At 36.1% G+C, this 27962-nt stretch overlaps 1 protein-coding gene across 1 annotated transcript; it reads right to left on the bottom strand.

Moving 5' to 3' along the window:
• Positions 1 to 2: 2 nt before the first annotated feature.
• On the bottom strand, positions 3 to 27696 carry ocln1 (occludin1). The gene is made up of 15 exons (XM_077555433.1): positions 27471 to 27696; positions 23337 to 24387; positions 20299 to 20504; positions 20005 to 20176; positions 17919 to 17969; positions 17674 to 17778; positions 15965 to 16140; positions 11250 to 11823; positions 10057 to 10260; positions 9784 to 9945; positions 3784 to 3938; positions 3435 to 3644; positions 3045 to 3216; positions 2815 to 2856; positions 3 to 766 (listed from the first exon to the last, which is right to left on the bottom strand). The coding sequence occupies exons 2-15, from the start codon at positions 24360 to 24362 to the stop codon at positions 665 to 667; spliced, it is 3357 nt and encodes a 1118-aa protein (XP_077411559.1). The 5' UTR covers positions 24363 to 24387; positions 27471 to 27696; the 3' UTR covers positions 3 to 664.
• Positions 27697 to 27962: the final 266 nt, after the last annotated feature.

Below are 27962 nucleotides of genomic sequence, written 5' to 3'. Positions count from 1 at the left end.
ACTGTGGATTGATTGATTTTATTGCTGATGTGTCATACATTTGATAGGAAAATTCTACACACCCCTGTTCAAATGCCAGATTTTTGTGATGTGAAAATGAGTAGGGCCTACCTGTAAAAACTCCATCGATAGATAGATAGATAGATAGATAGATAGATAGATAGATAGATAGATAGATAGATAGATATATATATATATAATTATTTTTAAACAATTTCAACAGTTGGAAAAAAAAAAGTGTGGTTGCAAGCTCTCTCATCACTGTGGACGGGCTCAGAATTAACCAAACCACATTCAACCAAAATTAATACACATCCACCCGCCTTTTAAAATGTACATAAGCCCAAATGGAGTTCAGCTGTTCAAGTAGGCTTTTCTGCCATTTCCTCTGTGCCTTGTAGAAGCGCAAAAAAGTTCTGACTTTTGATGACTTTTCTTGGTCTGTTTTATCAAAAAAAACCTTCATGGAATTTGACCGGGGGAGTGTAGACTTTTTATATCCACTGTAATTGGATATTAGATTTTCAAGTTTACTCGCTGTGCTAGTAACACCATTATGACATGGTTGTAAACAAAATGTTTTATCCAGCTTGTCAGTATAAACATCAACAGTCCAAAGCTGATTGTGTGCTTGTTTCTTCAACGTCAAACTGATCGACATGTGCTAACAAAGGCCTTTGTCGAAGTTTTGTACCAGGCGTTTGATATGGAACAGTTTTTGCCGAAGTTCTTTGCTCTCCCTTTTCTTTACTTGATAATCCGGTGCCTAGAAGAAAGACCAAGGTTATTATGGAAAATAATTATTTAGCATGTATATAAAAAAAAAAAAACATAAGTTTGTACTGTATTGTGGATACCTGTATTTTCTTTAGCAATTGGCTTTTCATTTCTTGTACATGAAACAATATCGAAGTGACCTTGACTGCTCTGAACAGACTGCTTGCTTTCCTGTCTAGCTCACCCTCCCTTCACCTCCCAAAAACCTAACTAGGTTGCATAAAAATCTTCCCGTGATTATTTACTGTGCACTCACAGACCACTATCTTGTAGACTGCTCTGTTAGACTTGTGTATATTTGAAGCTTCAAATTAGGGCTGTCAAAGTTAAAGCGTTAACTAATTAATTACAAAAAAATAATCGCATTAATCACACTATTAATTTTGAGTGCAGATGATCCTTCAGCGGATGGTTACGTTAAAAGGTAGCACAGGTTGTGTTTGCGCAATAAACATAACTACATGCATTAAAGTAAAGCATTTAATAAATGTTTGCGTATGACATTCAGAATATTTGTTCATGTCAAAATATTGAGGTCATTTTTTTTTTAGATTGTGCAAGTAATTAACTGATTAGAAAAAGACAAGCGTGTGTAGTGGATCAAGAAATGTCAAAAGAATTAACACATAACAGGTGCTCTTCGAATTTGGCGGGCAAAAAATGTTGATAAAAAAAAATCTTTTTAATTAAGTGATTAATCAAAATTCTAAGATGTGATTAATCTGATTTAAAAAAAATAATTGTTTGACAGCTCTACTTCAAATATAAAGAAACCCAAAAGATAAATTGTTTTCCAGACCGTTTCATACATCTCGCCTAACTGCTAAAAATTCCACAATTGTTAACAAAAAAATTAAATTGAAAAACATTTTTATTCATAAAATAAAATCGAAAATGCTTTAAAAAAAAAAACGAAAACTAGTTGAAACTTCATTGCACTTTTAACAAACTGATAGCGAAAATTGTGGTTTAATTTAAAAAACGATATTAAGCTAATTGCTATTGGCTTTAATATGCCTCAAAATGCGAACTCTATGCACATGTATACTTACTAGGGCTGTCAAATTAATTTAAATTCCTTAAAGTGGAAGTCAACTTTGAAGTATTTCTTAAAAATAATATGTATTATGTAATCTTGCTAGTCTAAACATGACATTCTGATTAATATTACATTTGTGGTATATGAGTTAAGCAGCAAAATCCAGCCGTTTTTATCCATCTCAACTGAAGATGACATCACAGTTTCTCAGGGCTCAGGCAACGACCAATCACAGCTCACCTGTTTTCCAAAGCTGAGCTATGATTGGTTGTTACCTGGGACCTGAGCAACTGTGATGTCATTTTCACGCGACAGCAAGTGGCAAAATGGCCGCCTTCTGATATTGGGGTTAACTTTTCCTTTAAAGAGTTTAAAAAAGAAAAGAAAACTCCATTAACTAAGTTTAATTTACTTCCACTTATCCACTAGAATAAGCAGAAGTGGAAAAATTAATTTCAATTAATCGTGATTAATTAAGGAAAAATTTAGCAATTAATTAGTTTTTAACTCATTCACTGCCATAAACGTAAAACATTAATTTGAACTATTTTATTAGAAACATTTTTTCCCACTTTTGGTATAAAGAGTTTGAAAACCTAGATTTTTTTATTGTATTAGAACAGATGTAAAATTTGTGATTAATCGTGAGTTAACTATTGAAGTCATGCGATTAATTATGATTTACAATAAAAAAAAAAATCTTCTCTAAAAGAAAAAAAGGATTATTTATTTTTTTCCGTAAATTAGGGGCATCAGGCGATTAAAATTTGTAATCGTAATTAATCGCATGACTTCACTAGTTAACCCACGATTAATCACAAATTTTACATCTGTTCTAAATGTACCCCCCAATTTTTTTTCTAGATTTTCATACTCTTGTTAACAAAAATGGAAAAAAATGCTAAATAGAAATACTTCAAATGAATTTTTGACGTCTATAGCCGTCAATGGCAACGAATGAGTTAAAAATGTAATCACTTGACAGCACTAATACTTACCCTTTTGAGATCTTTTAGTCTGTTATATTCGTCGGCCACACCCTGAGGAAAGGAACCACAATAATGTAATAAATACGTTTAACTATCAGCATTTTTATTTTTTTTGCCAAACATGGATTTAAATGGAAATGTGTAAACGCCCCATGCATGTGAATTACTTTTACCCCCTCCTCATGTGTTTTATTTTCCTAAGAAAGAATAAGTCACGTGTACAGAATCGGAGCAGCTACCTGGTACTTGACGGAATCCTTGTCTAACGAGTCCAGTTCTCGACTCAGCTTGTGAATCTGGTCACAGATGTCATCCATTTCTTCGCACAGGTTCTTATACCGAGCCAAGGAGGAGTCAAAATCTCGCCTGTACTGCCGGCGCTGCTGGTCCGAGATGATTTCGGGGTACCGTCTGCACAGGGGCGTGAACATAAAAAAATGCTTTATTTAATTGGACTGAAGTCATTTACACGAGCCAAAGCAGCCTCACTGCACATATTTTTTACATAACAGCGGTGCTTGTTTATATTGCATCCAGTGAGTAATTGATCATGTTATCTTTCCATTACAAACCACTGTAGCAGTAAAGTGACTCCATTTACTGTGTAATGAAGAAGCGGATGAAGTCACCTGAAGAGATATTGGCCTTGGTCTAGCTCATTAGCAGTGTCCTCTCCAGTGGTGTAGGCCGTCTCATTTCGGAAGTCCGCCATCTCCCGAGCAGCTCGATCCCTGTGGTTCCTCCGCTCCCTTGAGGCGGGTTTCCTGCCGCTGTCTGCGTCACTGCTGTTCTGGTACGGATGCTCGGCCTCTACGTGCCTGATACTGTTCTCACAGAGGCTATATGGCCAAAAGTATTGGGACACATTTCCATTAGACACAGTGTACTTATTAGCAGCGCTATACTTTTTCCCCACACTTTGTGTTACAGAATTGAATACAGTGGAGAGGGATTAATAGGCTATAGCGAAATACCCACCTGTTACTTTTCAAATTCCCATCACTGTTAACAAGGTCTGCATCTTGGCAGTACGACCCTGCGCTGTTTCCCCCACGAAAGTCAGAAGCTGCTTTCTCTGTTAGAACAACAGTCGGTGCCTGCTGGCTGCTGCGTCCTTCTCCGACATGGTTTACCTATAATGGAGCAAAGAGCCACAAACCAAAGCGGGCAAAAATATTCTGATTTAAGTAGAAGTATAAAAAGGTTGAGGAAGAGAGCGAGAGAGAGAAAGACTCCGTTTTAGAGTAAAATTTACATTTGGAAAAGAGTCAAATAAAGAATTGAAGAAAAAAAAGGCATTCAAGGGTTGAGGAATGGACTCACAACCTTCACAGCTGATCTAATCCCTGAGCTCCTGCAGGGTACTGTTAGTATATCGCTCGTGTCAGCTGGAATCTTCCCAACTCAGATATCAAAAACATCGCCAAAAAAAATGATGTTTTTGGTCTCTAGTGTGGCAGTTTCTCGTGAGTTTGTTCCTCAACTCTTGAGTGACTTTTTTTCTTCCCAATTCTTTATTTTGTTCTCTTCCAAGTGTAAATATTAGCCTACTCTTAAACTGGGTCCATTTGGTCACACTCTAAATAGTCAAATTTACTCTACAGAATTTATTGTGTAGACTCTTCTTTCACCCCCCCCCAAATTATGTACAGTATTTTGTCAGAGCAGACAAATGATTATAGGAGCAGAAAGTACAAATAATTTCTTTCAAATAAAACATCATCAGAATGCGATGGCGTATTAGGGCCGCGTATAAATGTTTATTTTTAGAAAGCGGAGGCAATATTCCGAGAAAAAAACAAAAATTTGCGGCTTTATAAAGTCGCAGATTTGCAAGAGAAAAAACCCTCAGAAACTAACGAAAAATACACGTAGCGTAGCTATAGTCTAATCATTAGAGGATTCGTTGGTGGTTAATGGGACACTGTCTATAAAATGAAAAGGCAGGATGGAGACTCGATTTATTCTTATTTTAAAACTTTACTCATCATACACGGCAGCTAGAGCGACAACACTTCCTGATCCCCTGTCAGCTGACTAACACTATCCAATCAGATGCTAGCATACTTAAAGTAAATGCTGGGAAGCAGCAGATTTGACACATCGATAGATAGATATAAACGAGTAAATTCTGGAAACAAACGTACAATAAATATACATTTTAACTTAAATGCTTGATCGTCCGGGTGTGGCCCTTCGCAAAGCGAGGCGTCTTTGTCGCTGGCCGTACACAAGAGCGAATGCTTAATATCAAATGGTTAATCTATGTTAAAGCAATTACTATCTCCTTATTTGGAAACCCGACCAAAAAGTATTGGCACAAACAGTCGAGTAGTACACTACTTGTATTTCTCATAAGTTGTTTTTTTTCTCCAATTTCGCCACTTAAAGTAGCAAAACTGCAACTTTATAAACTCGCAAATTTGCGAGAAAAAAACTCGTAAATTTGCGAGTTGTTAAAGTGGCAAATTTGCATGTTTTTTTTCTCAGAAAATATTGCCCCCGCCCTCTCAATTTTTTTTTTGTTATACGTGGTCCTAGTACGCCGTCGTATCAAAAAAATACATGCAGCAACCTGAAAAATCTAGCAGCTTCTCATTTTTATATTCAGTTACTACCCACCAGTTAAAAAAAAAAAAAAAAAAAAAAAAAAAAAAAAAAAAAAAAAAGCTATTTGCACACTAAAAGCAAAACAGTGTGTTATAATTGTTTCATGAAGTACATATATAGAACATGTAACAGTGGATTTCACTTTTATGAGTCTACACATGAGACAAGCTGTGCAGGAGTGCACTTTAATAGAATCAGGAGCACATTATGACATGGTTAAAGTGAGGGTGAAATCAGTAAAATTTTACAATACAGTTTCCGATAGTCAAATGCAGCCATTTGTATCTGGAGCAACAAACCATCGCGCTACTGGTAATCTGATGTCATATGGTGTAATGCATCATTAATGACTCGTAGTCTTTGACCTATATCTGGATAAAGAGTAAATGAGCACGGTATGGGAAGAAAAGCAGATGGTGAAATAGATCTAATGAACATCCGCACAGAATGGAAAGCATCATCTGGCAACTGGAGGTGATTTAATAGAGCCGAGCCCTTTCTCTTGTTTGTCTAGTGACTGAGCCTATGTTCTAAATAAATAAATATAAAGGACACAAAGTGACTTAAAGACTTGGTAAAATAAATTCGGAATTTTGAATTTAAATGCATTAGACATTGCAGTACATGTTGGAAGATGTTGAAAAGTTAAAAGAATAAGAACAACTTAGAACTGAATTGAGACAATAGAGTGCTGCTTGCTAAACTAAATGTTTCTTCTAATTTCAGTTTTCTTGATTTTTTTTGGGGGGGGGGTGTTGCCCCTTCCCCATTTGCAACTTAAGTTATTGTAATCATAGACCTAATTATATCACTATGGCATACTAGATAGAGCTATCTAGCTATCTAGCGCCATCTAGTATGCCGTATAGCTACATAGCTAGCTAGACTGCATACAAGATAGAGCTATCTAGCTAGCGCCATCTAGTATGCCGTATAGCTAGACCTTCAAACTGAGAATCACTTTTACGATAAATTTAAAATTCAGATAGAAAAGCTGTATAAATAATACAATTGAATAAAGTTGTGTTTTTTTTTTACGGATGAAAATCATAATACAGTATATACAAAGAATGAGAATCTTACCAGAATAGTTGTGTCATGTTTGGATTCTGTTTTCCTTGGTCTTGTTAAGTGTGATCCTGCCCTTCCTCGTGTGATCCAATCAGTGCCCTCAGCCACTTGTGTCTTGCCCCAGGTGTGTCTTGTTGTGTCGTTAGTCTGCTGTCTCCCCTCTGTCTGTGTCGGTTCATTGTCTTTCCTAATGTCATGCTGCCCGTTTTTGCCTTGTTGTTTCCCCCACGTTTATGTTTTACCTTGTAATTTGGAGATCGCGTTTGTTTGTAGAAATTAAAATCCCTCTTTTGATTGAACCTCTGCCTCCTCGCCCTGTCTTCCCGCATTTGGGTCTTCAAGCTCCCACTTCTTGACAGACTCAACCGACCCAGACAGAGGCGAGACAGCAGACTAAATACACAGACGCTAACGACACAACAAGACACACCTGGGGCAAGACACACCTGGGGCAAGACACAAGTGGCTGAGGGCACTGATTGGATCACACGAGGAAGGGCAGGATCACACTTAACAAGACCAAGGAAGACACACAAGGAAAACAGAATCGAAAAGTTGTATTTTTCCAAAATCGTCAATATTAAGTTTATGATATTAATTCCATGTGGGAAAACAATCACATTTTAACAAATGAATTAAAAAAAATAAAAACCTTGTAACATTGTGCTTTACATTCTTGAAAAGACACCTTAATTCACTTTAAAAGAAAAACAAAAGAAAAAAAGGACCATAACATCAACCGCAGCATATTTTCTCTTTGGCATTTGAGAATTATTTACAGATTTTTTCAAAATTCATTTTTATTTTTTTAAATCAGTTATTCACAGAGAAATTCCCTTTTGATATTTCAGAACATACGGGCATTTCTGGTATTTTCGCAATGCAACCCAATCCAAATGTTTCCTTTAAACAACAAACAGCGAATTGCATTGCTTTTGCCTGCTACTAGTAAATCAACCAGGCAGCTTGTTATAGTAGTCAAATGATATTTCACCACATTTTGAAATCAAAATAATCCTCACAAATCATACAACGATTCAAAGTCAACGATTCAATCAGCGGAGAGCTTCCTTCCACCAAGTTGACCGCCATTGTGACTTGTGACTTAAACTCGGAATTTTCCCATTCACAAAGCCAAATTTCTCAAATTTAATCCATGCTTTGCCAAGTATTTTTGGTTGATATTAGTCATTACATAGAGTCTCTTAAATTTGTAAATAATAAGAAATGTCAAAAGATTTTGAAAATATTTTCTAGTTTGCTTAATTGAAGTCTGTCATTTGTTTCTTTTTTTTTATTTTATTTTAGGGTTATCATTTGAATGTGTAATTTCAGTTATGATCTAAAACTGAACTGTATTGTCTGAGTGTTTGTATATATATTTTTGTTGTTTTTTATTTGTTGTCATATTGACAAGATTTGTTACAGAATTGTTCATTTGAGTTCTACCAAAATTGTTTTTAAATGTGCTCAGGCTAAAGCAGTACTGTTATTGCTTTGGCGCCATCTGGTGGCAACATAACAGCATTTTCCAAATTACTTCCTCGTAGGGCAGTTCTTGTTCATAGTAACGTAAATAATAAGTTTTCAACATTACATTCATTCTGATATAGTGTTGTATGTTAAAACTACTACTACTGTTCCTGTGTTCTTTCACGACAAGCGGTATACTTTTACATTGCTTAACTTGCTGTGCCAAGTTGGCCAGACTTAATCATTTACTGCCACCACTCTGTGGGGGTTCACCCAGCAGCGCAGAGGCAACCCGACCCTTTATACATTATACATGGCCATACATTAAATATGCCTTGCCTGCAAGGCAAAGCATCTTCAGTGCGGTACACTAGTGGCCCAGCATTCAAATGAAGCCGCCTCAAGATCACTGGGAGAATGTAGGCCAAGGCATCTTTGGATAAACTAATTGTGTTGTCTCTTTCCTCATAATAAGCTACACCAGAGAGGATACTGCTACACTAGTGAAGGCCACACGAGGACCCTGAGCATTAAACGAGCATGCTAAATGTTACAGCAATCAAAGTCAATGTTACATTTTGGCTTGCGACTGAAAGCTTCTTATATGATAAACACATTGATAACCTAACATTTGCATTTCAGTAATATCCTCAATTGCTAGTGGAAAAACTCACCTATGCTATTTTTGTGCTAAGGTCAATGCCATATATGATATAAAAAAATATATGAATCTTTTCAGTCACAAGATGACAAGATGAATGGCGTTGCTTCTTTATTGTCACAAGAGATCCTACAATATGCGCCGCCAATGCAGCGATCGCTAGTTAATGATCAATCAGAGTGAAACTTGGGTGTGCCTTAGATAAAGAAAACTATCTCAAAGTCAACAGCAGCTTGCATGAGCATGGGAAACCTGGTCTGAGTAGTCGGTTTCCAGAAAAATCCATTGTGATTATGTGTCTATGTATGTATGAATGATGATGATTTTCTTGACCTACAAACACACGAGGCATCAAAATTAACTCATTTACTGCCATTGACGGCTATAGACGTCAAAAATTCACTTGAACTATTTCTATTAGTTTAACATTTTCCCCACTTTTGTTAACAAGAGTATGAAAACCTCGATTTTTTTTTTACTGTATTAGAACAGATATAAAATTTGTGATTAATCGTGAGTTAACTAGTGAAGTCATGCGATTAATTACGATTAAAAATGGTAATCGCCTGACGCCCCTAATTTGTAATAATCTTTTCTTTAAAAAAAAAAGATTATTAAAAATTGGAATAAAATAATTAAAATTATTATTATTTTTTTAATTCAAGAAAAGAAACGATTATTAAAAATTAGGGGTGTCAGGTGATTAAAAATTTGAATTCTAATTAATCGCATGACTTCACTAGTTAACTCACGATTAATCACAAATTTTACATCTGTTCTAAATCTACCAAAAAAAAATTCTAGGTTTTCATGCTCTTGTTAACAAAAGTAGAAAAAAATGTTAAACTAATAGAAATAGTTCAAAAACACACACCCACCCACATACAAAAAAAAACAAAAAAAAAGGAGAGCAATGATGACGACATGTCAAATGAACAATACTGAGCTCTCCAGAAAAAAAAAAAATAAAATAAATAAAAATAGTTCAAATGAATTTATGACGTCTATATCCGTCAATGGCAGTGAATGAGTTAAGTGGCCATTTTGAAAGTCTCTATTCATCCATTTTCTAGCTACAGTTAGCTGTCTGCTTATCAGACTTTTTTTTTTAAAGATAATAATAATAATAATAATAATAATGATAATGATAATAATAATCTCACCCAATCCTGTACATTCTGCCCCTCTGATTGTCTGACCGGTGTCTTGTCCCAGTAGATGTTAGCTTTGCCATGGCGCCAGATTTTGCTGCGAGTCTTCCAGGAGTAGAAAGCAGCCAGTGACAGGGCCAACACCACCATTAGACCCAATGCTAATGCTACCGCCTGAGAAAAGCAAGCATTGGTTAAAAGGAGCCTACAAACCTTTGGTCGCAAGCCAAATTCTTAATGGCGACACAGTCGTCATTACACGTTTTTCGGAAATGTCCTACTGACCTCCTCTGGGTCCATGAAGCAGTAGTGGTACAGGTATTGGCTGTACATAGGGAACCCCCCAGGAAAGCCGGCGCCTACGCTGCCACTGAGGCTGGGCCTGTCCGGAATGTTCTGGCACATCATCAGGATTGGATTGTACAGCATGCTCTGTGAGCTCTGAGACATTGGGTTGACCCCAATCACAAAGATGATGTCAATGATGCCCTGCAAGTCAAAGAAAGTCAATCACAGTCTCTGCTTAAGGTTCAATGGACCGGAACTGTAACTTTACTTCTGATTTTCAATGTACAGTGCAATGTCCCCATCCTGATTTCAGATTTTTCTTCTTCTTATAATAATAATAATAATAATAATAATAATAATAATAATAATAATAATAATAATAATAATAATAATTATTATTATTATTATTATTATTATTATTATTATTATTACACTTCAATATTTTGGATCATCAAGTCAATTCTAATGTCTCATAAAAACAACCCAAATGAATATAAAATGCAATTTTTGAATATTTTATTTTGTTAAAGGACAAAAATCTAAACCCTGGCCCTCTTTAAAAAAAAAGAAGTCCTGTAATCTCATAATACTAATACTAATCATGTCAACAGTCTAATATGGTGGTGGTCATTGTGCTGGTTAGGGTATGCTTTGCATTTTCAGGACCTGAAAAAGCTTAATTAATGAAGCTGTTCAATGGATAATGAATTCTGATGTTAAAATTTTAAAAAAATATTATCTTTTTTTTTTTAATCAACCGAAAACATTTAAACAGGGGTGTGTAGACTTTTTATATCCACTAGCACTGTACACTATTCTTGGTGAGACTACTGTGCTGTTTAACAAGTGTGGGGGGGGGGGGGGAATCCTATACTATAAGACCAAGGTTCAAGGTATTTCCCTTTAAAAGGAGAGGGGTGGGGGGGCACAGTATGAATCTGGAAAATAAAAGAGTTACTCACCAGATAGTACTTGAGTAGTTTTTTCACTGAGTACTTTTTAAAATATTTTTTTTACTCTTACTTCAGCAATAATTTTCAGACCTACCTTTTACTTTTACTTGAGTCATATTATTCTAAAGTAACAGTACTCTTACTTGATTACAGTTTTTGGCTTATCTGCTCTGTACGTGACCCTAAAGAGGACTATCGGTATGCAAAACATCTGTATGGATGTTCGATTTTCCTCACCTGAAGGACAGCTAGGATGGTGTCACAAATGAACACAGCGAGATAGAAGCCGGACCCTCTCGCTGCCCGCGAACGGGAGAAACCCCCCACCAGAAACCCCAGCGAAACCAGGAAGTCGATGGCAGCCATGGAGATCATCGCGGCCTTGGCAGACTGCGGGGTCATGTACGAGCTACTGTAACCATAGCTACCTCCATAGTACCCCTGCCCCGCCCCTGGAACACCACCAACACCGTACCCGAATCCATTCATGTCCCACACCAAGGTTGACGCCACGCAGGCGAAGATGAGGAAAGACATAAGCACCGCGGCTCCGTGGAAGGTTTTCACGAAACCGGGAGGTGAAAACCACCTGTAGAAGTGTTGAGGCGTCTCGTCCGTGTAGTGGAGGTCTGCAGGGGCTTTGGAGGTGTAGCTGACATAATGGCTCTGGGGGGAGGGCACGCTTCTTGGTGGATGGAAGCTGTGGGAGGTCGTGCTGTAAGGCGGGCTGTACAGAGGGGGGCTATCATAGTGCCGGGGTTCAGACATGGTTGAGGACCACGATGACTCCAATTTCACCCGGAGGAAGGAGAGACAAAAGAATGTTGTTCATTTGAGGTGTCTTTGCTGATGTAGATTCAATTCCTTTCAGTGGACACGGGGGATGTTTGCAGGGGTGACCAACCTTTTTGAAAGATAAAAATAAAAATACACAATTCTGAGAAAACAAATTTGCTTTTAATACTCTTAATTATGTGTTATTATTTACACTGGTGAACACATTTTAATTAACCAGTGATGCAACAAAACTTTTGGAAATTTATTTTGATTCCAAATCTGCTCTCATTTTTTTCTCTAGCACATCAATTTTAATAATAATAATAATAATAATAATATTTAGTAAAATGTGTAGTGAATGAATTTAGGGTTAGGTTTAGCAACAGTTGGAATCCCCCCCCTCCCCCAAAATAAAATAATAAAATAAAAAGCATCATAGCTATAAGTTGCCACGCATGGTAAAATATGCACAAGCGTATCTGGGTCAAACTTTATTTTTATTTTTTAAAAAAAGGATAATATCTCAAAAGCCTGAAAAAAAACACTAGAAAAAAAAAAAGGAACAACATTGTTTAAATCAGCGTCAAAAATACGTTTAGGGACGCAAAAAGCTTTGTCGATTCAAATTGGAGATTGACAAGTGTCTGTGAAGACACTATATTAACTCATTCACTGCCATTGACAGCTATAGACGTCAAAAATTCATTTCAACTATTTCTTATTAGTTTAACATATTTTTCAATTTTTGCTAACAAGAGTATGAAAACCTAGAATTTTTTTGTTCATTTAGAACAGATAAAATTTGTAATTAATCGTGAGTTAACTACTGAAGCCATGCGATTAATTGCGATTTACGAATAAAATAAATAAATAATTTATTTAAAAAAAAAGGAGTATTAAGTATTTTAATAATCTTTTCTTTTTCTTTTTTTTATATATATCTTTTTACATTTTTAATAATCTTTTTTTTATACAAGGAAAAAATCATTAAAAATTGGGGGCGTCAGGCGATTACAATTTTTAATGACTTTACTTGTTAACTCACGATTAATCACAGATTTTATATCTGTTCTAATACAATAAAAAAATCTAGGTTTTCATACTCTTGTTAACAAAAGGGCAAAAAAAAAAAAGTTAAACTAATAGAAATAGTTAAAATGAATTTTTGACGACTATAGCCGTCAATGGCAGTGAGTGAGCTAATAAGTTCTCACAATAATAAAACAACAGTGATTCAATGAGGTATGAAACAGACAAATATCAGTATGCATCATCGCAAATCAAAAGGGACAAGAGAGCAATGGGCACAACAACACCCGTATCACCAGAAGTAAGCGTCCAAATTCTATTCACCTTTCCAAGTTTCTATTTTCAAATGATCACTTCTATAAAATTCCAAGGAAATTACAATTTACGACACTAATGAGCTATTCTTATAAAAAAAAAAAATTAAATAATATTTTCATATTTTTACTCAAGCATCTGCATGTCTACGTACGTACAGAGAATGAGTACTTTTGCTACTTTTCCCCTCTTTGTTGCTGGCAGGTTCAGCTCCCACTCAGTGAGGGCGGGGCTAAAGATGAGTATGTCTGCCCTGTGATTGGCTGCTAACCAGTCCAAAACGTGCAATTTGAAAGCACCATTCATGTTGTATTTCTGTGCTTCACTGTTCTTCGTTGACCAAAACCTGCTCTCAGGTGTCACCAGCCCTCACAATTCACCTCTCCTGTGGAACTTAAGCCAACTCAACAGGCTTTTAATAATTCAGACTGAAGACAGATGAGAGGCAAGGGCAGCCATGTTTGGTGTTTACTGTAAAGGGAAGAAACTAGGGTTATAAAAGTTTTGGAAATTTCATTATAGTTAGCTTTTATTTTGCTTTTTCATTTTTTAAATTAAGTTTGTTTTAATTACTTTTAAGAGCAGGTTTGTTAGTTTTTATTAGTTTTAGTGTTATTTTAAGATGCTTGGTTTTAGTATTAGTTTTATTGTTAGTTTTAATTTTTGAAAAAATTGGCAAATTGTGTGCAAGTTTAAAAAAACATCATAAGTATTGTGTAGCAAAAACAAAATGACAAAATGATTACATAACACAAGCAGTAAAGTTCCAGCAGATGCGTCACAACCCTAACGTCTTACATAAAGTTATCGTCCCTTGTTTACCAAGTCGGCAACTTCTAAAGTGGTGAAATGTAGTTCCAGTTAATTTTTTTAAAAAGTATTTTCATTTGTATTTTATTTCATTAATAAATAAATAAATAATTGTTGTATTTTAATTGTAGTTATTTTCATTAGTTTTCATAATCTAAAATAACATTGCTACCAACATGTGTTCCTTCTTTTACTGCTGCGCTTCTCAATTAATTTTTTTTGAAATTTAATTTTTGTTACTACAGATAACTTCAGCTATTCATGTTTCTCTATTCAAAAATATTATTGTGTGCGTGTGTGTGCATGTGCGTGTGTGTATATATATCTATATATATATATATATATATATTATTTATTTATTTTTTTTTTTACTGAATAAATGAGGATCGGTTTTACACACACACACGCGCACACAATAATATTTTTGAATAGAGAAACATGAATAGCTGAAGTTAACTGTAGTAACAAAAATTTAATTTCAACAAAAATTAACTGGAGCCTATCCCAGCTGGCGATTATGAACAATTTTTGATTCAAAATGATTTGATTGACAATGATTTTTGCTTCAATCTATAGATGTGCAAGGAATTGTAAGTTCTACTCCAGTCTGACTCGCTAATGCTAATTAGCGCGCTACTCGCGGCACTTTTATCACTTAAAAGAACAGCACCTTACTGCAAAAAAAAAAACTTTTATTGGAATAACTTGATCGTGACTTTTTCCTTTTACTCTCTAATGTGGCTACAACTTAACAGTGTATTAGACCGCGTGGAACCACACTGCCCCTCAGTGGCCAAACCGGCTACAACATGAACAGTGCTCCTAATCAAGGCTCACACAGACAAAGGCAAGACAGTATAAAATAATTTAAATAAAATCGATATTGGGACATTTAAAATCGATTCTGAATCATACTAAATGAGAATTGTGATTCTTATGAGAATAGATTTTTTGACACACCCCATTTTTTTGGAAAACATTTAAGTGTTTTAGGATCATAGTTTGTGGCATGTTTACTGTAAATATGAACTTTAAATTTGCCCCAAAAAAATATATTTATTTTTTTAGCAGGACTTATTCTTCCACATAGGGGTGTGAATTGCCTCGGACCTGGCAATTCGATCCGTATCATGAGTCATAGGTCATGATTCGATTAGATACCGATTAATCATGATATGATGGTAAGTCGATTATTGTGATTTTTTTTTAATTCAAAATGTTGAAAATACTCATCAGTAGTGATAGACAAATGAAGCTTCATGAAACACTTGTGATACTGTTTGATTCCTCTAGATGGCACTCTTGGTTTAAATGGGCCAGCTAGCTAGCTAAACAGCTAACCAGACGGACAAATGAAGCTTCATGGAGCACCTGTGATATATTTTGACTCCTCTAGATGACACTCTTGGTTTAAAAGCTAACCTCAAGTAAGATGTTTTGTTGAATATTTCCATCAAAAATTGATGTTTAAAAATCGATTTGGCCGCATATTGAATCGATACGAGAATTGTTCACGGTAATATCGCGATATATCGCCGAAACGATTTTTTTTTAACCCCCCTACTTCCACAATTCCATTCCTCACCTTTTACACTCAATTAAGATTACATTTGAAATTGACATTATTTGTTTTTAAATTAAACCACAAACTTAAGAGACTACATTTAAAATCCATTCTACAATAAAATTCCTTATTATTATTATTATTATTATTATTATTATTATTATTATTATTATTATTATTATTATTATTATTATTATTATTATCAGAATATACTGTCGCAAACATTCACCATTTACAAAGATAAATTAATACTGTATATGATGAGTTTTGGTGGCCACTATCAGACCGGAATTGGTTTTCAGTTACGGCCTCTCAATCAAAAGCAACTGAAGTAGCACAAAAGCACCTTTAAACTGTTGACATTAAAGCAGAAAACACAGCACAGCAACCTACCTGAACTTTCAACTTTGGACCGGTCAAGATGAACCCGACACTTTAGTCTAATTCCATGCCATACGCGACGACCTTTTTCAGTTCTTTTCTCATGATTGGACAGCAGCTTTCTTCTTGTCGCAACCGGTGGAGCCGCTGCCACTCTGCTCGTGTCTCAGCTTGGACTCGCGGTCCAACAAAAGTGAGCCCTCGGCCCAACCCGCGTGGGCAAACACGTGTAATGTCTACCCTATGGCTCCACTTTAGAGGGCAGGGCTTAGAAAATAACAATATAACACAAGTAACATAATAATAATAATAATAATAATAATAATAATAATAATAATAATAATAGAGTACAAAAAATTTGATCTCAAGGTCCACATTTGACTTTTAGATGGGTCAACTAATTTCCAATGAAATAAAGAAAAAAAATATTTGTAAAATATGTAAAATACTATTACAGTATTTCAATAATAAAGTATAAATTCCTATTAAAATACTGTACGCTCCAAAAAATTCCTTTACAACTTGCAAATGTCACATGACCAAACTCAGAAAACAGGCGAGACGTACAGAGCCCCTAAAGTGACATGGGAGAATTAAAAAATATATATTATTTTTTTTCTCGTCCGGAGGAGAAACTTTCTGTTTAGGAAAAGAAAGTTTTCTCGTCCGGACGAGAAACATTTATTTTTTTCTTTCTTTCCGTATACGGAGCCCCCAAAAGGGACATTGGAGAATAATTTTAAAAAAAGTTTCTAGTTTTTTCTTTTTTTCTTTTTTCTTTCAAACTTCTGCTAATTTTTTTTATTTATTTTTTTAAAATAATATACTGCTATTTTATTTATTTATTTATTTTATTGACAAAATACAAATGAACAATTCGGTAACAAATCTTGTCAATGTAACAAACAAAAAAATAAGATAAAAAATAAAATAAAATACAAATATATATACAAATACTCAGACATTCCAGTTCAATGCCACATCATAATTGCAATAGCTGATTTATATGATAACCCTAAAATAAAATAAAATAAAAAATAAAAAAAATATTTTTTTAAATGACACACTTCAACTTAACAAACTAGAAAATATTTTCAAAATCTTTTGACCTTTCTTATTGTTTACACATTTAATAGACTCTATGTAATGTCTAATATCAACCAAAAATACTTTAAAGCATAGATTCAATTTGAGAATATGAAATTTCCCTATTAAAAACAAAAGACCAACACCATTACAAATATCTGCATCTTTGTATGATTTGTCATTAGACTCGTTACCTTCTCAGGCATAGGTTTATTAAAAAAATAAAAATAAAATAATAAAAAATACTGGGTTCATTAAGGTGTGAATGTGAATATGAATTTGTCTCAGTGTGCCCTGTGATTGGCTGACGCAGCATTACGAGGACAAGTCGTATAGTAAATGGATGTCCGGATGTGTTGCAGTAAATTGAACTGTATTCAATTTTGTTGCATTTTGTACTTCAGCTATTCAGATTCGGATTCACATAAAGAGCTATTATTGGATGTCTCCATGACATGGAGTCCATGTTCTCCATTTTGTGTCCGTTCAATCATGAAGACCTGCAATTGGCATTTCATTTCATTGCCATCCCAAACACGCAAGTTAATGACATTGATCATTCTAAAACGGTTGTAAAGGCAAAGTAGTGCAAATAAAACACAATAGTAGAAAAATATAACAACAAAGTCAAAGTTACAAGTCATCGTATTAATGTGTATTCACAACAATACAATAAAGCAAGCAATTTTGTTATTTTGTAAATCCAGTCGCATCTTGGTCAAAGGCGCGGATTCTGTTTTTTATGTGACTCAGTTTGGCTTTCAAGTAGTCACAACGTTGCTTTTTCTCCAGAAAAGTCGGATCCTGTAACAGAAAATAAAAAACCCAAAATCATCGAATCATTGACTGCCTACACAACAGTACTGTAGCGTAGCGTAGTAGCACTTCTGGGCTAAATGTGGAAATGAGCTGCTTTCTCAACGAGGATAATCATCATCACTTACGCTCTTTTTCTGCTCATATTGCTTTACGATGCTTTGAATCCTGTCTCGGTCCTGAAAAAAAAAAAGAGTATAATATTAGAGATTTACTGGATGGAACAAAATGTATTAAAAAGTCTACACACACTGTTCAAATTACAGGTTGAAAAAGTAAGACCTAAAAAAATAAAAATCCCACCTTTAATTCATTCATTGCCATTGACGGCTATAAACGTAAAAAAATCATTTTAACAATTTCTATTAATCTAACATTTTTTTTCTCCACTTTTGTTAACAAGAGTATAAAAACCTGGATTTTTAAAAATTGTACATTTAGAACAGATATAAAGTCATGCGATTAACCACGATTAAAACCTTTAATCGCCTGATGCCCCGAATTTATTTTATTTTTTTTTAAGGATTTATGGCAGTGAATGAGTTAATATGACCTATTGCCTCCACAATTGAGAAATTTTTTCAAGAGTGGAAGTAAAAATCCAACAGAAACAATGTAGTTGCACATGGCCAGTTCTAAATAGCAGTCAGTGTTAGCATAAAATCTTTACGTTTTTGCTAGAAAGTAAAACATATGTCAGGAAAAGCTTTCTCAAACATCTGAAATGTATTTGGGGTTAATCAGAGACATTTTAAACGGTTGCAGGTGTGTGCTGATGACCATTTAATAAGAGTTTGAGTCTGATTGGTTAATTCTCAAGACGACTATGTTTCCAGTCATTTGAGGGTGTGTACACTTGTGCTACTACTTAGCTCAGTTGCTTATTTAGTTGACTTTTTTACTTGTCTTGATAAGATGCTTATTTTTTTATTTTATTTTACTTTTCTTAGTCTCTGTATTTTATATCACAAAAATCTGGTGTTTGAAAAGCCAAATTAAAAAAATATTTTATTTATTTAGTCCCTTTCAGTTCCAGTCTACTTAAATGTGTGCGCACTTTTGGCTTGTACAGTTGATCTTATACAGTACAGAAACCCCAACTCCATTGCTGTTTAATCTGTTTAATCATTGATTAATCTAGTCTGCTACTATTTCGCAGATTTAAATGTTTTATTTTCATTTTTATTTTTTTTATATTTTTAGTCATAAACTCAATTTTGGACTTTAAAATCGGCTGTATCTCCACTTTCAACCACAAGATGGCAACACACTTATTTAATTTGAGACAATGTCACTTTAAACGAAGAAGAACAAAACAGGAAATACTGCTTTGTCAATTTTGTTTGAAAAAAAAAAAGAAGCTTATTAGGGCGACAGAAAGCGGAAGCTGTTGGTTCATTTTATAATGTAAGTCTTTAGGAATGATTATTGTTGTATATTGTGAGATGATAAGTTAAGTTTGTTAGTTTTTGTAATTTGTTTCCTGTAAACACAGAAGGGTTGGTAGACTATTTGTGCAATATGTTAGTGTTATCCATTGCTGTTGTGCTCTATGTTTTTAAATGTTTGTGTGTAACTGTAAAAGTGTATCTAAAGGCCTTAAAAAACTTAAGTGTCGTTCATGCCTGTAGAATATTTAAATAGGGTTGGTGTGGTCTGGTAGGTATCAAGTTACCAATTTTGGACTTTAAAATCGGCTGTATCTCCACTTTCAACCACAAGATGGCAACACACTTATTTAATTTGAGACAATGTCACTTTAAACGAAGAAGAACAAAACAGGAAATACTGCTTTGTCAATTTTGTTTGAAAAAAAAAAAGAAGCTTATTAGGGCGACAGAAAGCGGAAGCTGTTGGTTCATTTTATAATGTAAGTCTTTAGGAATGATTATTGTTGTATATTGTGAGATGATAAGTTAAGTTTGTTAGTTTTTGTAATTTGTTTCCTGTAAACACAGAAGGGTTGGTAGACTATTTGTGCAATATGTTAGTGTTATCCATTGCTGTTGTGCTCTATGTTTTTAAATGTTTGTGTGTAACTGTTAAAGTGTATCTAAAGGCCTTAAAAAACTTAAGTGTCGTTCATGCCTGTAGAATATTTAAATAGGGTTTGGTGTGGTCTGGTAGGTAACAAGTTACCGATGAGGGGGGGGGGGCGGGGTTGTGTAGTGTTACTATAATTGCAACAAATGTGTGAAATATGACATATCCTACCTCTCTGCTTTTTCCATCTGTGATGAGTCGTGCCATGACGACGTCCAGCTCACTGAACTTATTGAGAGCGGCACTGATGTCTTTGTAAAGGTCTTTGTACTCCTGATACTGGTCATTGAACACAGCTTTGTATTTTTCCCTTTCTTCCACACAGCTGATTTCCGGATACTTCCTATGAGGACGGATCACGACAGTTAACTGTCACATGGACTCACGGCTGACCATTCATGCAGATGTCTTGAATTTTTTCTTTTTTTTTTTTCTTTCTGGAGATGTCTCGAATTGTTGACTCACATGATGTAGTCTGCGATGATGCGCACTTCGGGGAGGCGCGCCGGAGCGGCTTTGTTCTGACAGGCGGGGCTCTTCTGGATGTTGGAGGTGAGTACATGCTGCTTGCTTGGACCCTTGTTTCCTCTGCTGTCTGCTTCAGTCGAGAATGATATGTGTTTTGCTTTTGGTGGGGCCAGGAGGTTGGTGCGAGGGCTCTCCCCTGGATTCTGAAAGTACAAAAATAGCACATTTTTGCCAGCATCTGTTCAAACACTTCTCACCAAAACTTATTGTGCTTTCGGGTGAAATTTCAGGATGAAACCAAAATTTAACTTCTCTAAACTTTTGAATGCAGGAGTGAGTCCAACTGTACTATATTTGACTAAAATTAGCATCATTTAAATTGGGGATAGAACAAATATTGGTCGGGCTGATCGGCGCTGATATTTAGCATTTTGACGAATATCGGCATTGACCTTTTATAAAAAAAATCTTACGATCATTTTAAATTTGTGGTAACTTCAGGGAACTTTTTACCGGTACAGTATTTAATGTTCAGTTAACTTTATAAGAGATGCTGCTAACGCTGGAAACTCTGCAGTTGCACCTTTTGTTTTTAGTTGGAATCAAAACTAAATGAAGTGAAAATTGAACATTGAGGATATTTGGACATTTTTGAAAACTTATTTACTGTCGAAAACAACAGGGAAATATTTACTTGTTTAAGTTTGCATTTAATTTTTTAATACACACTGACGACCCTGGAAGCGTATTTTGTTAGAATTTTAAGGTAAAGGTGTATTGTTAATAAGAATAAAATAAAAAAAACTCCTATGCCTTCCCGTGATTCTTTCAGTCTCTCTGTTGTCAACGGAAATGAAATAACAAATAACTGAAATTGAAAATCATTTTCTTAAAGAATTTAAATAACTTTGAGAGTGCTTAAAAATGAAAATGAACAACTGAAATGACATTTTACGGTAAAAAATCTAACGTCTATAATTACGGAGACAATTCCTTTGTTTTTTGTCTTTGTCATTTAATTTAATTCAAGATCTTAGGGTTTATTAAAAAAAGTATATTGGCTCAGATGGTTTTACAGCAGCTGTATGCTTAACTTGATTGGGGGATATCGTTGATTTTTGACTTTTGTGTGATTAAGGCTATATAAAAAAAACTTGACTTCATGGCCATACGCAATATTTGATTATCCGACACCTTTTGTTGAGTTTTTGTGACAAGACATACTGTGAACTTTTTTTAATCTTTCACATAAGAAATACTTTTTATTAATAAAAACTAAATATAATACTAAAACTAATAAGAACTAAATTAAATCAGAGCCTTCTTGAAAAAAATTTAAACTAATAAGCTGCTCTATTAACTAATTAAAAGTAACTGAATTTGAAAAATAACAGTCAAACGTACTATAATCTAACTATATTGTAACCCTGTGATGGACACTATAAGCTCAGTCGCCACTTCTTTCTGAGAACATTCTGGCTGAAGCCTCGCCGTTGTCAGTTTCAATTCACATGCATGATAATTGAACCACTTGATTTACTGCACCTTGTAAAATGTTCACATATTAAAGAGAACTGAGCAGGGCATTGCATCTAATTAAAAAAAATCCCACTAAATGATTGGGAGAGCAGGATCACTCCAACTGCCATACATCGTCTCCACACGTGACAGCACAACTTACTGCACCTTGTCTGTTTGTGTCACATATTGAATACACTCAAGCAAGTCAATTAAATTATGTTCAAGTGTTTGCCAGCAAAAGAAGCTGATGCACCAATACCAAATAAAAGCATACTCACTGCAGATTGTCTTGACGGACGTTAAATTACATCAGATTTGCTCTCCCTCCTTTTGTTCTGCGGCTGACTTTGGCTTGTGTGCTTTCATTAGTGGGATTGATAATGTCAGTTATTATAAATCTGGAGCTTGATAAAAAATAAAATAAATCTAATTAAAATAACTTGGCAGACGTTTTGGTGATGTGATGCACAAGTGGCATTTTAACTTTTGTATTTGCTGAGTGTGAAGTGAAACACTGGAGATTAAAAAAAAAAAAATCATATAAATAAGAGATAAGATACAAATCAAGTGATCGGGGAAGGCTTTATTTTCTTCTGTCTGGTTAATGTGCCAAAACCTAATTGACTGGTCATTTGTTAGTCATTTTTGTCATTTATTTTGTGTTGTTCACAACTGTTAAAAGCTAAGTAGCATGCTAGCTCTTTGGAAGTTTGGATGTTTTGTCCCCAGGTCCTGTACCGGCGTCTCGCTTTTTGCCATGTGTATGTCAATCACTCAGTTGTCATAGCGGTTCATACGACAAACCCATTAAAAGGGAATCCAACTGTTAAATTCCTTCCTATTTATGTCCAAATTCTCATTTGCATTCTCATTCGCATCCGTATCTAATCAGCAGCATGACTGACTTACGTAGCAGTATTTTCGGAGATCACATGACACTTCCCGCTAACATTTTGTGTCACTCTACCATTATTCCTTGTCACTGATGTGAAGCGCATCAATCCGAATTAGTAAGACGTTAGCTTTCGGCTAACATTGGACGCGTCCGCTAGCTTCAACTGTTCACGAATGAACTGTAGCGCATTACATCACCGGATCTAGCGGCTTTTTTAATCATGTTTCAGTGCACTAGTGGCTATACCTCACCTATACATCCACCTCACCCCACCTATCACCTAATTGAAATGTAGCTTTAGCCTTTAGCTTTTAGTACTTTTGCTGGATTTCACTTTCCTTTCTTTTCTTTGGTCCTTCCTCGGGTCTCCTGACGGCCTCACGACTCTGCCTGGAAGTGTTCGCTTTAGGTGAACGGTATGGGAATTTTTTTATAGGTTTTAGGTGAACTAATGAATACACACACACTCACACGCACGCACATACAAAAATAAATAAAAATAAAAATAAATAAAATTGAGAGCAATGATGATGACATGTCAAATCGGTAAAATTACCGAATGAACAATACTGAGCTCTCCAGAAAAAAAAAAAAGAAATACAGCTTTAGTGTTCCTCACCATTGCCTTGTCCTCAAAGTCTACCCTCTCCCTCCGCCTGGCCTCGTGCCGCCACATCTTCAGACAGACCAGAAAACTTCCCAGATACATGGCCATGTTGATGAAGATGAAAGCAGTTCCCGCCATCTGGCCCCCTTCCACTCGGCACAGACCGGCCAAGATGGGGTTGATACCGACGGTCATGTAGCACAGCCCCCCGCGGTTCAAGTCGTTCACGTATACGATGGCCGCCGCCATGTAGAGTAGGAAGAGCGTTAGGTTGATCAAGGCTTCGGTCAGAGGCCACCAGGGCGCATCGAGGAGGATGGTGCGATAATACATCGTCATTCCCAACACTAGGAGGACCACTGTCAACACCCAACACACTCCCGCCACCGATACAACGAAGGGGGTCATAGGTCCATTGTAGCTGTACCCCGATAGGCCCAGTCCGTTGTTGTAGACGCCGTTATACAACCCGTACGTGTTGGACCATTCGCTGTCTTTGTGGACGTAGGCGATGACACAAGCGACGACCACACCCCCGAATAGAAGCTCGATGCCTGCTAGAAGTCGCAGCAGGCCCGGCCATGACTTCAAGTAAGAGTACTTGAGGTTGTAAACTTCCAACTTCGCAGCGTAGTACTCGGCAGGATGGATGCTCGTGAGGAGAGAATCCTCATTTGGGCTTGGGTTGGTTTCTTTTAAAAAAGGCTTTTCTAGGGTTTCGTCCCATTTCCTGCGCTCCAGGAAGGGACTTACAGGAGGGCTGACACGGGTTCCGTTAGGGAGGATTTTTATCTGACCACTGCTGGCTTCTGAGTCATCCGCACCGGCACTGTCTCGTCCCCACTTCCACTTTATGCTGCCCCATGAATTGGGGAGGAGGGATTTCAGCTTATTCAAACTCCCCTTTGTGTCGTGATTGTCCTTCTGTACATAAGGCGGTGCACTGGATGTTCTGCTTGTGGAGTCATCATCATCTGCGCTGCTCTCTGGTGTTGGCGTATGAATCACCCACATAGGCACTCCAGTGGGCTTCTTCATCGTGTGGGCGAATTTCGGTGATTCACTGAAAACAGAGTCATGACATAATCACTTTGTGGAAGAGAAACCAGATGCTGTTACTGTCTAATGTCTCTGTATACAAAATAAACCTTGAGTTGTTGAGGTCGCCACTAAAAAAAATTGTATTAGCCTATTGTAATAGTTTTGCCCAAGGATGTTTAAACTTTTTATTCCAAGGGCCCACATTAGCCCACGGAAGATTCTGTTATGTGATGAAACCCGAAGTTGAATCTTTAGGCCATACTTCTAAAAGAGCTCAACACTGCTTTTCCTCGAAACAACACTTTAGAATGAAGCATGGTGATTGGCAGCATGATGCTTTAAAGCTGTTTTTTTACAGGTGGAACTGGAAGGGAATTATGAACAGTTCAAAACCGCAGTCGGTGTTAGCACAAAACAACAATATCAAAATATCAGGAAAAGCCTACTAGAACAACTGACTTTATTTGGTGTGACTCCGAGGCACTTTAACTCATTTCCTCCCAAAAATGTATTCTATTTTAAATATTAAAATGCTGCAAAAGATGTATTTATATGTTGCTGTTGTTTTTTTAGCATACAGAAGGCTTTGATGCAGTCTCTGAACTGAAGAGAATGCTTGAAGCAATGGTAGTTAATTATTACAAAATTGGCCAGCAGGGGGCAGCAGAGTATAAGAGATCAACCAGGGCCATGTTACAAAAAGCTCTTTCCCCCACTGTTTTAAACAGATTTTTGAATAATGATGAAATTTACCTATATTCTAATGCTAATTGCTGCAAAACATAGAAATATACTTTTTTTTCCTGATGAAAGAAGAGACTCTTATCTTTCTTTTGGTAGGTGCCATGTTTTTATAGCAGTAGAACACAATATTATGTGGGCCTTGCAAAATCAGTCAAAATCCAGTAAAACACTCCCGGGAGTGAAGGGGGTTGCTTCAGGCAAAAGGGCTGGGAGTGAATGAGTTAAATGGCGACAGATGTATACTTGAATTTGATTGATTAATTCTGAACACCGCTTCATCCCAGTCAGAAGAAGGTGTGCACACCTGTACAACTACATTCGTGAGGTATTTCATTTTTCAACTGTTGAAAAGATTTCATTTTATTATTATTTTTCATTCATTTGAGTTGTACATGTTTCTGGTCTCATTTTCAGATCACAAAAATCTGGCAGTTGAACAGGGGTGTGTAGACTTTTTCTATCCAATGTATGATACATTAGCAATCATTTTAGTTCGTTTTTACTTCCTTTTGAAGAGATTAAGCAAAGTTCAATTGACTTAAACTTAAAGGTTTGTTGTCACATTAACGGTAGACGAAACAATTTAATTGTCACTATATCATTTTTCTGTATTAAAAAACTGGCATTTGAACAGGGTGTGTAGATTTTTTTCTTCTATCCTCTGTATGATACATTAGCAATAATTTCTGTTTGTTTTTACCTCCTCTTGAAGTGATTACAGTAATTTCTGGACTACAAGCCGCTACTTTTTTTACTTGCATTGGACCCTGCGGCTAATACAAATGTGCGGCTTATCCATCAGATCACAAGGGGGTGCACTATAAAGGAAGCGCAAGCGCACCAAGTGAGCCCAAATACAGTAGGAGAGACAGAACGAAAGCAAGACAATTTGCGCCCTTATTATGGAAAAGAAAGTAGCGCGAACCCGATGCGGTCATTTTTAAAACACCTGCGGCTTACAATCGGTTGCGGCTTATAAGTGTAACCAACTCGAGTATTCCCCAAATTTAGCTAGCACGGCTTATGGTCAGGTGCGCCTTATAGTCCAGAAATGACTGTAAACAAAATTTAATTGACTTAAATAGAATAAGGTCACATTAATGGTGGATTTTTTTTTTTTAATTATCACTATTTAATTTTTTTCATATATGTATATATATAGAGAGAAAAACCTACTTTTTCTATCCACTGTATGATACATTAGCAATAATTTCAGTTCGTTTTTACCTCCTCTTGAAGAGATTAAGCAAAATTCAATTGACTTAAACAGGTTCTAGGTCACATTAATTCAGGGGTGCTCAAGTTCGGTCCTCGAGAGCCCCTGTTCAGCCTGTTTTCCATGTTTCTCTCCACTAACACACCTGATTCATGATCAGGATCGTTATCAAGCTTCTGCAAAGCTTGCTGCTTAGCTGATCATTAGATTCAGCTGTGCTGCAGGAGGGAAACATGGAAAAACTGGCTTTCGAGGGCCGAACTTGAGCACCCCTGCATTAATGCTAGAAGAACATTTTTAATTATGACTATTTCATTTTTTTATATTAAAAAAACTGCCATTTGAACAGGGGTGTGTAAACTTTTTCTATCCACAAAAGAAACCGCTAGGTGATGAAGCAAATAGTCAAGGTTTTTCAAGATTGAGCAGCCTCAACATCATATCTCTACATTTCAGAACCAAAACAAACAACCTGTACTAAGCTGACCTTGGCACGGAACAGAAAGTGACGCAAATGCTCACTTTACAATTCACACCATTTGCTGTTGTAACTGATGTATCTTTATCCACCGGGACGTGAATAGAAATGGTTGTGGAAAGCAAGAAAGTTAAGAGATGAGAATGAACTTCTCTTCTCCTGCGGTTCACTCAGTATAGGAAGTTAGTAAAACATAAACACAGGCAAACAACACGGGCTGTTTCAAATGCTAATTTTTGTATATGATGCTAAAAAACAGACAACTAACTGTACAGCTTATAACAAATGTACTGTACTGGAAGTGCATTATATTATTATTCAAAGCTTGATTCTTTCACATACCACTAGAGGGCATTATCACTGATGGTACTAACTAGTACCACACTTCGAGAGCCACTGCAGTAGACAGTTTTTTTTTTTTACACGTTAGCCTCAGTCATTCTACTAGTGTACTGATTCGTCTTCCTTGCGAGGTCATCGGACTTCAGCTGGATATCAAGATATGGAATAAATGCTCAAACAATTGTAACACAACACAGCATTGGACTTTAGCCCATCATAAAAGCGTACTTGCTTACTGTACAACAAAACAGCACCAAACCACAACAACGCTAGCTTGAAAATGTCACTTAGCTGACAATGGAAACTCGCTCAGGTGCAGACATACCTTCAGGCCTTCTCCATGTCTTATTGCTTCGGTCGTGGAGGTGTTTAGTTTCTGCCCTGGAACTGATATGGACAACAAAATGACTACTTTGCCCGCCGGGCCCACCAGGCCCAGCCGTTCTCAATCTCTCTCAAGTGACTCACTGTCGGCTTTTGATATTCGCTCAAACACACATGCGTGCACACACAGAGGGCGAGTAGGTGGGAGGTGAAGCTTAAATATTAAACCTGGACTGCTTGCGCTGACTGGCACAAGTGCAAAACATGTGAGGGAGAGCGAGGGAGAGCGAGGGAGGGAGGGAGTGAGTTAGGGAGGGAGGGAGATTTAAAGTTAAAGTTTTCTCTCAAACTAAACATAAAACAAAAGGAATTGTACATGTTTGTGTATTTAAAACAACCACATAAATTTACCTTATTTGCTATTGATAGTTGCTAGCTTGATGCTAAAACACAATGCAAAACGCCATTGACAGGCTCATGAAACTAATATATA

The sequence above is a fragment of the Vanacampus margaritifer genome, chromosome 2, assembly GCF_051991255.1.
Source record: "Vanacampus margaritifer isolate UIUO_Vmar chromosome 2, RoL_Vmar_1.0, whole genome shotgun sequence".
Taxonomy (NCBI): Eukaryota; Metazoa; Chordata; class Actinopteri; order Syngnathiformes; family Syngnathidae; genus Vanacampus; species Vanacampus margaritifer.
Note: the sequence above shows the minus strand (reverse complement) of the source record. Positions and strands in the feature narration are given on the sequence as shown.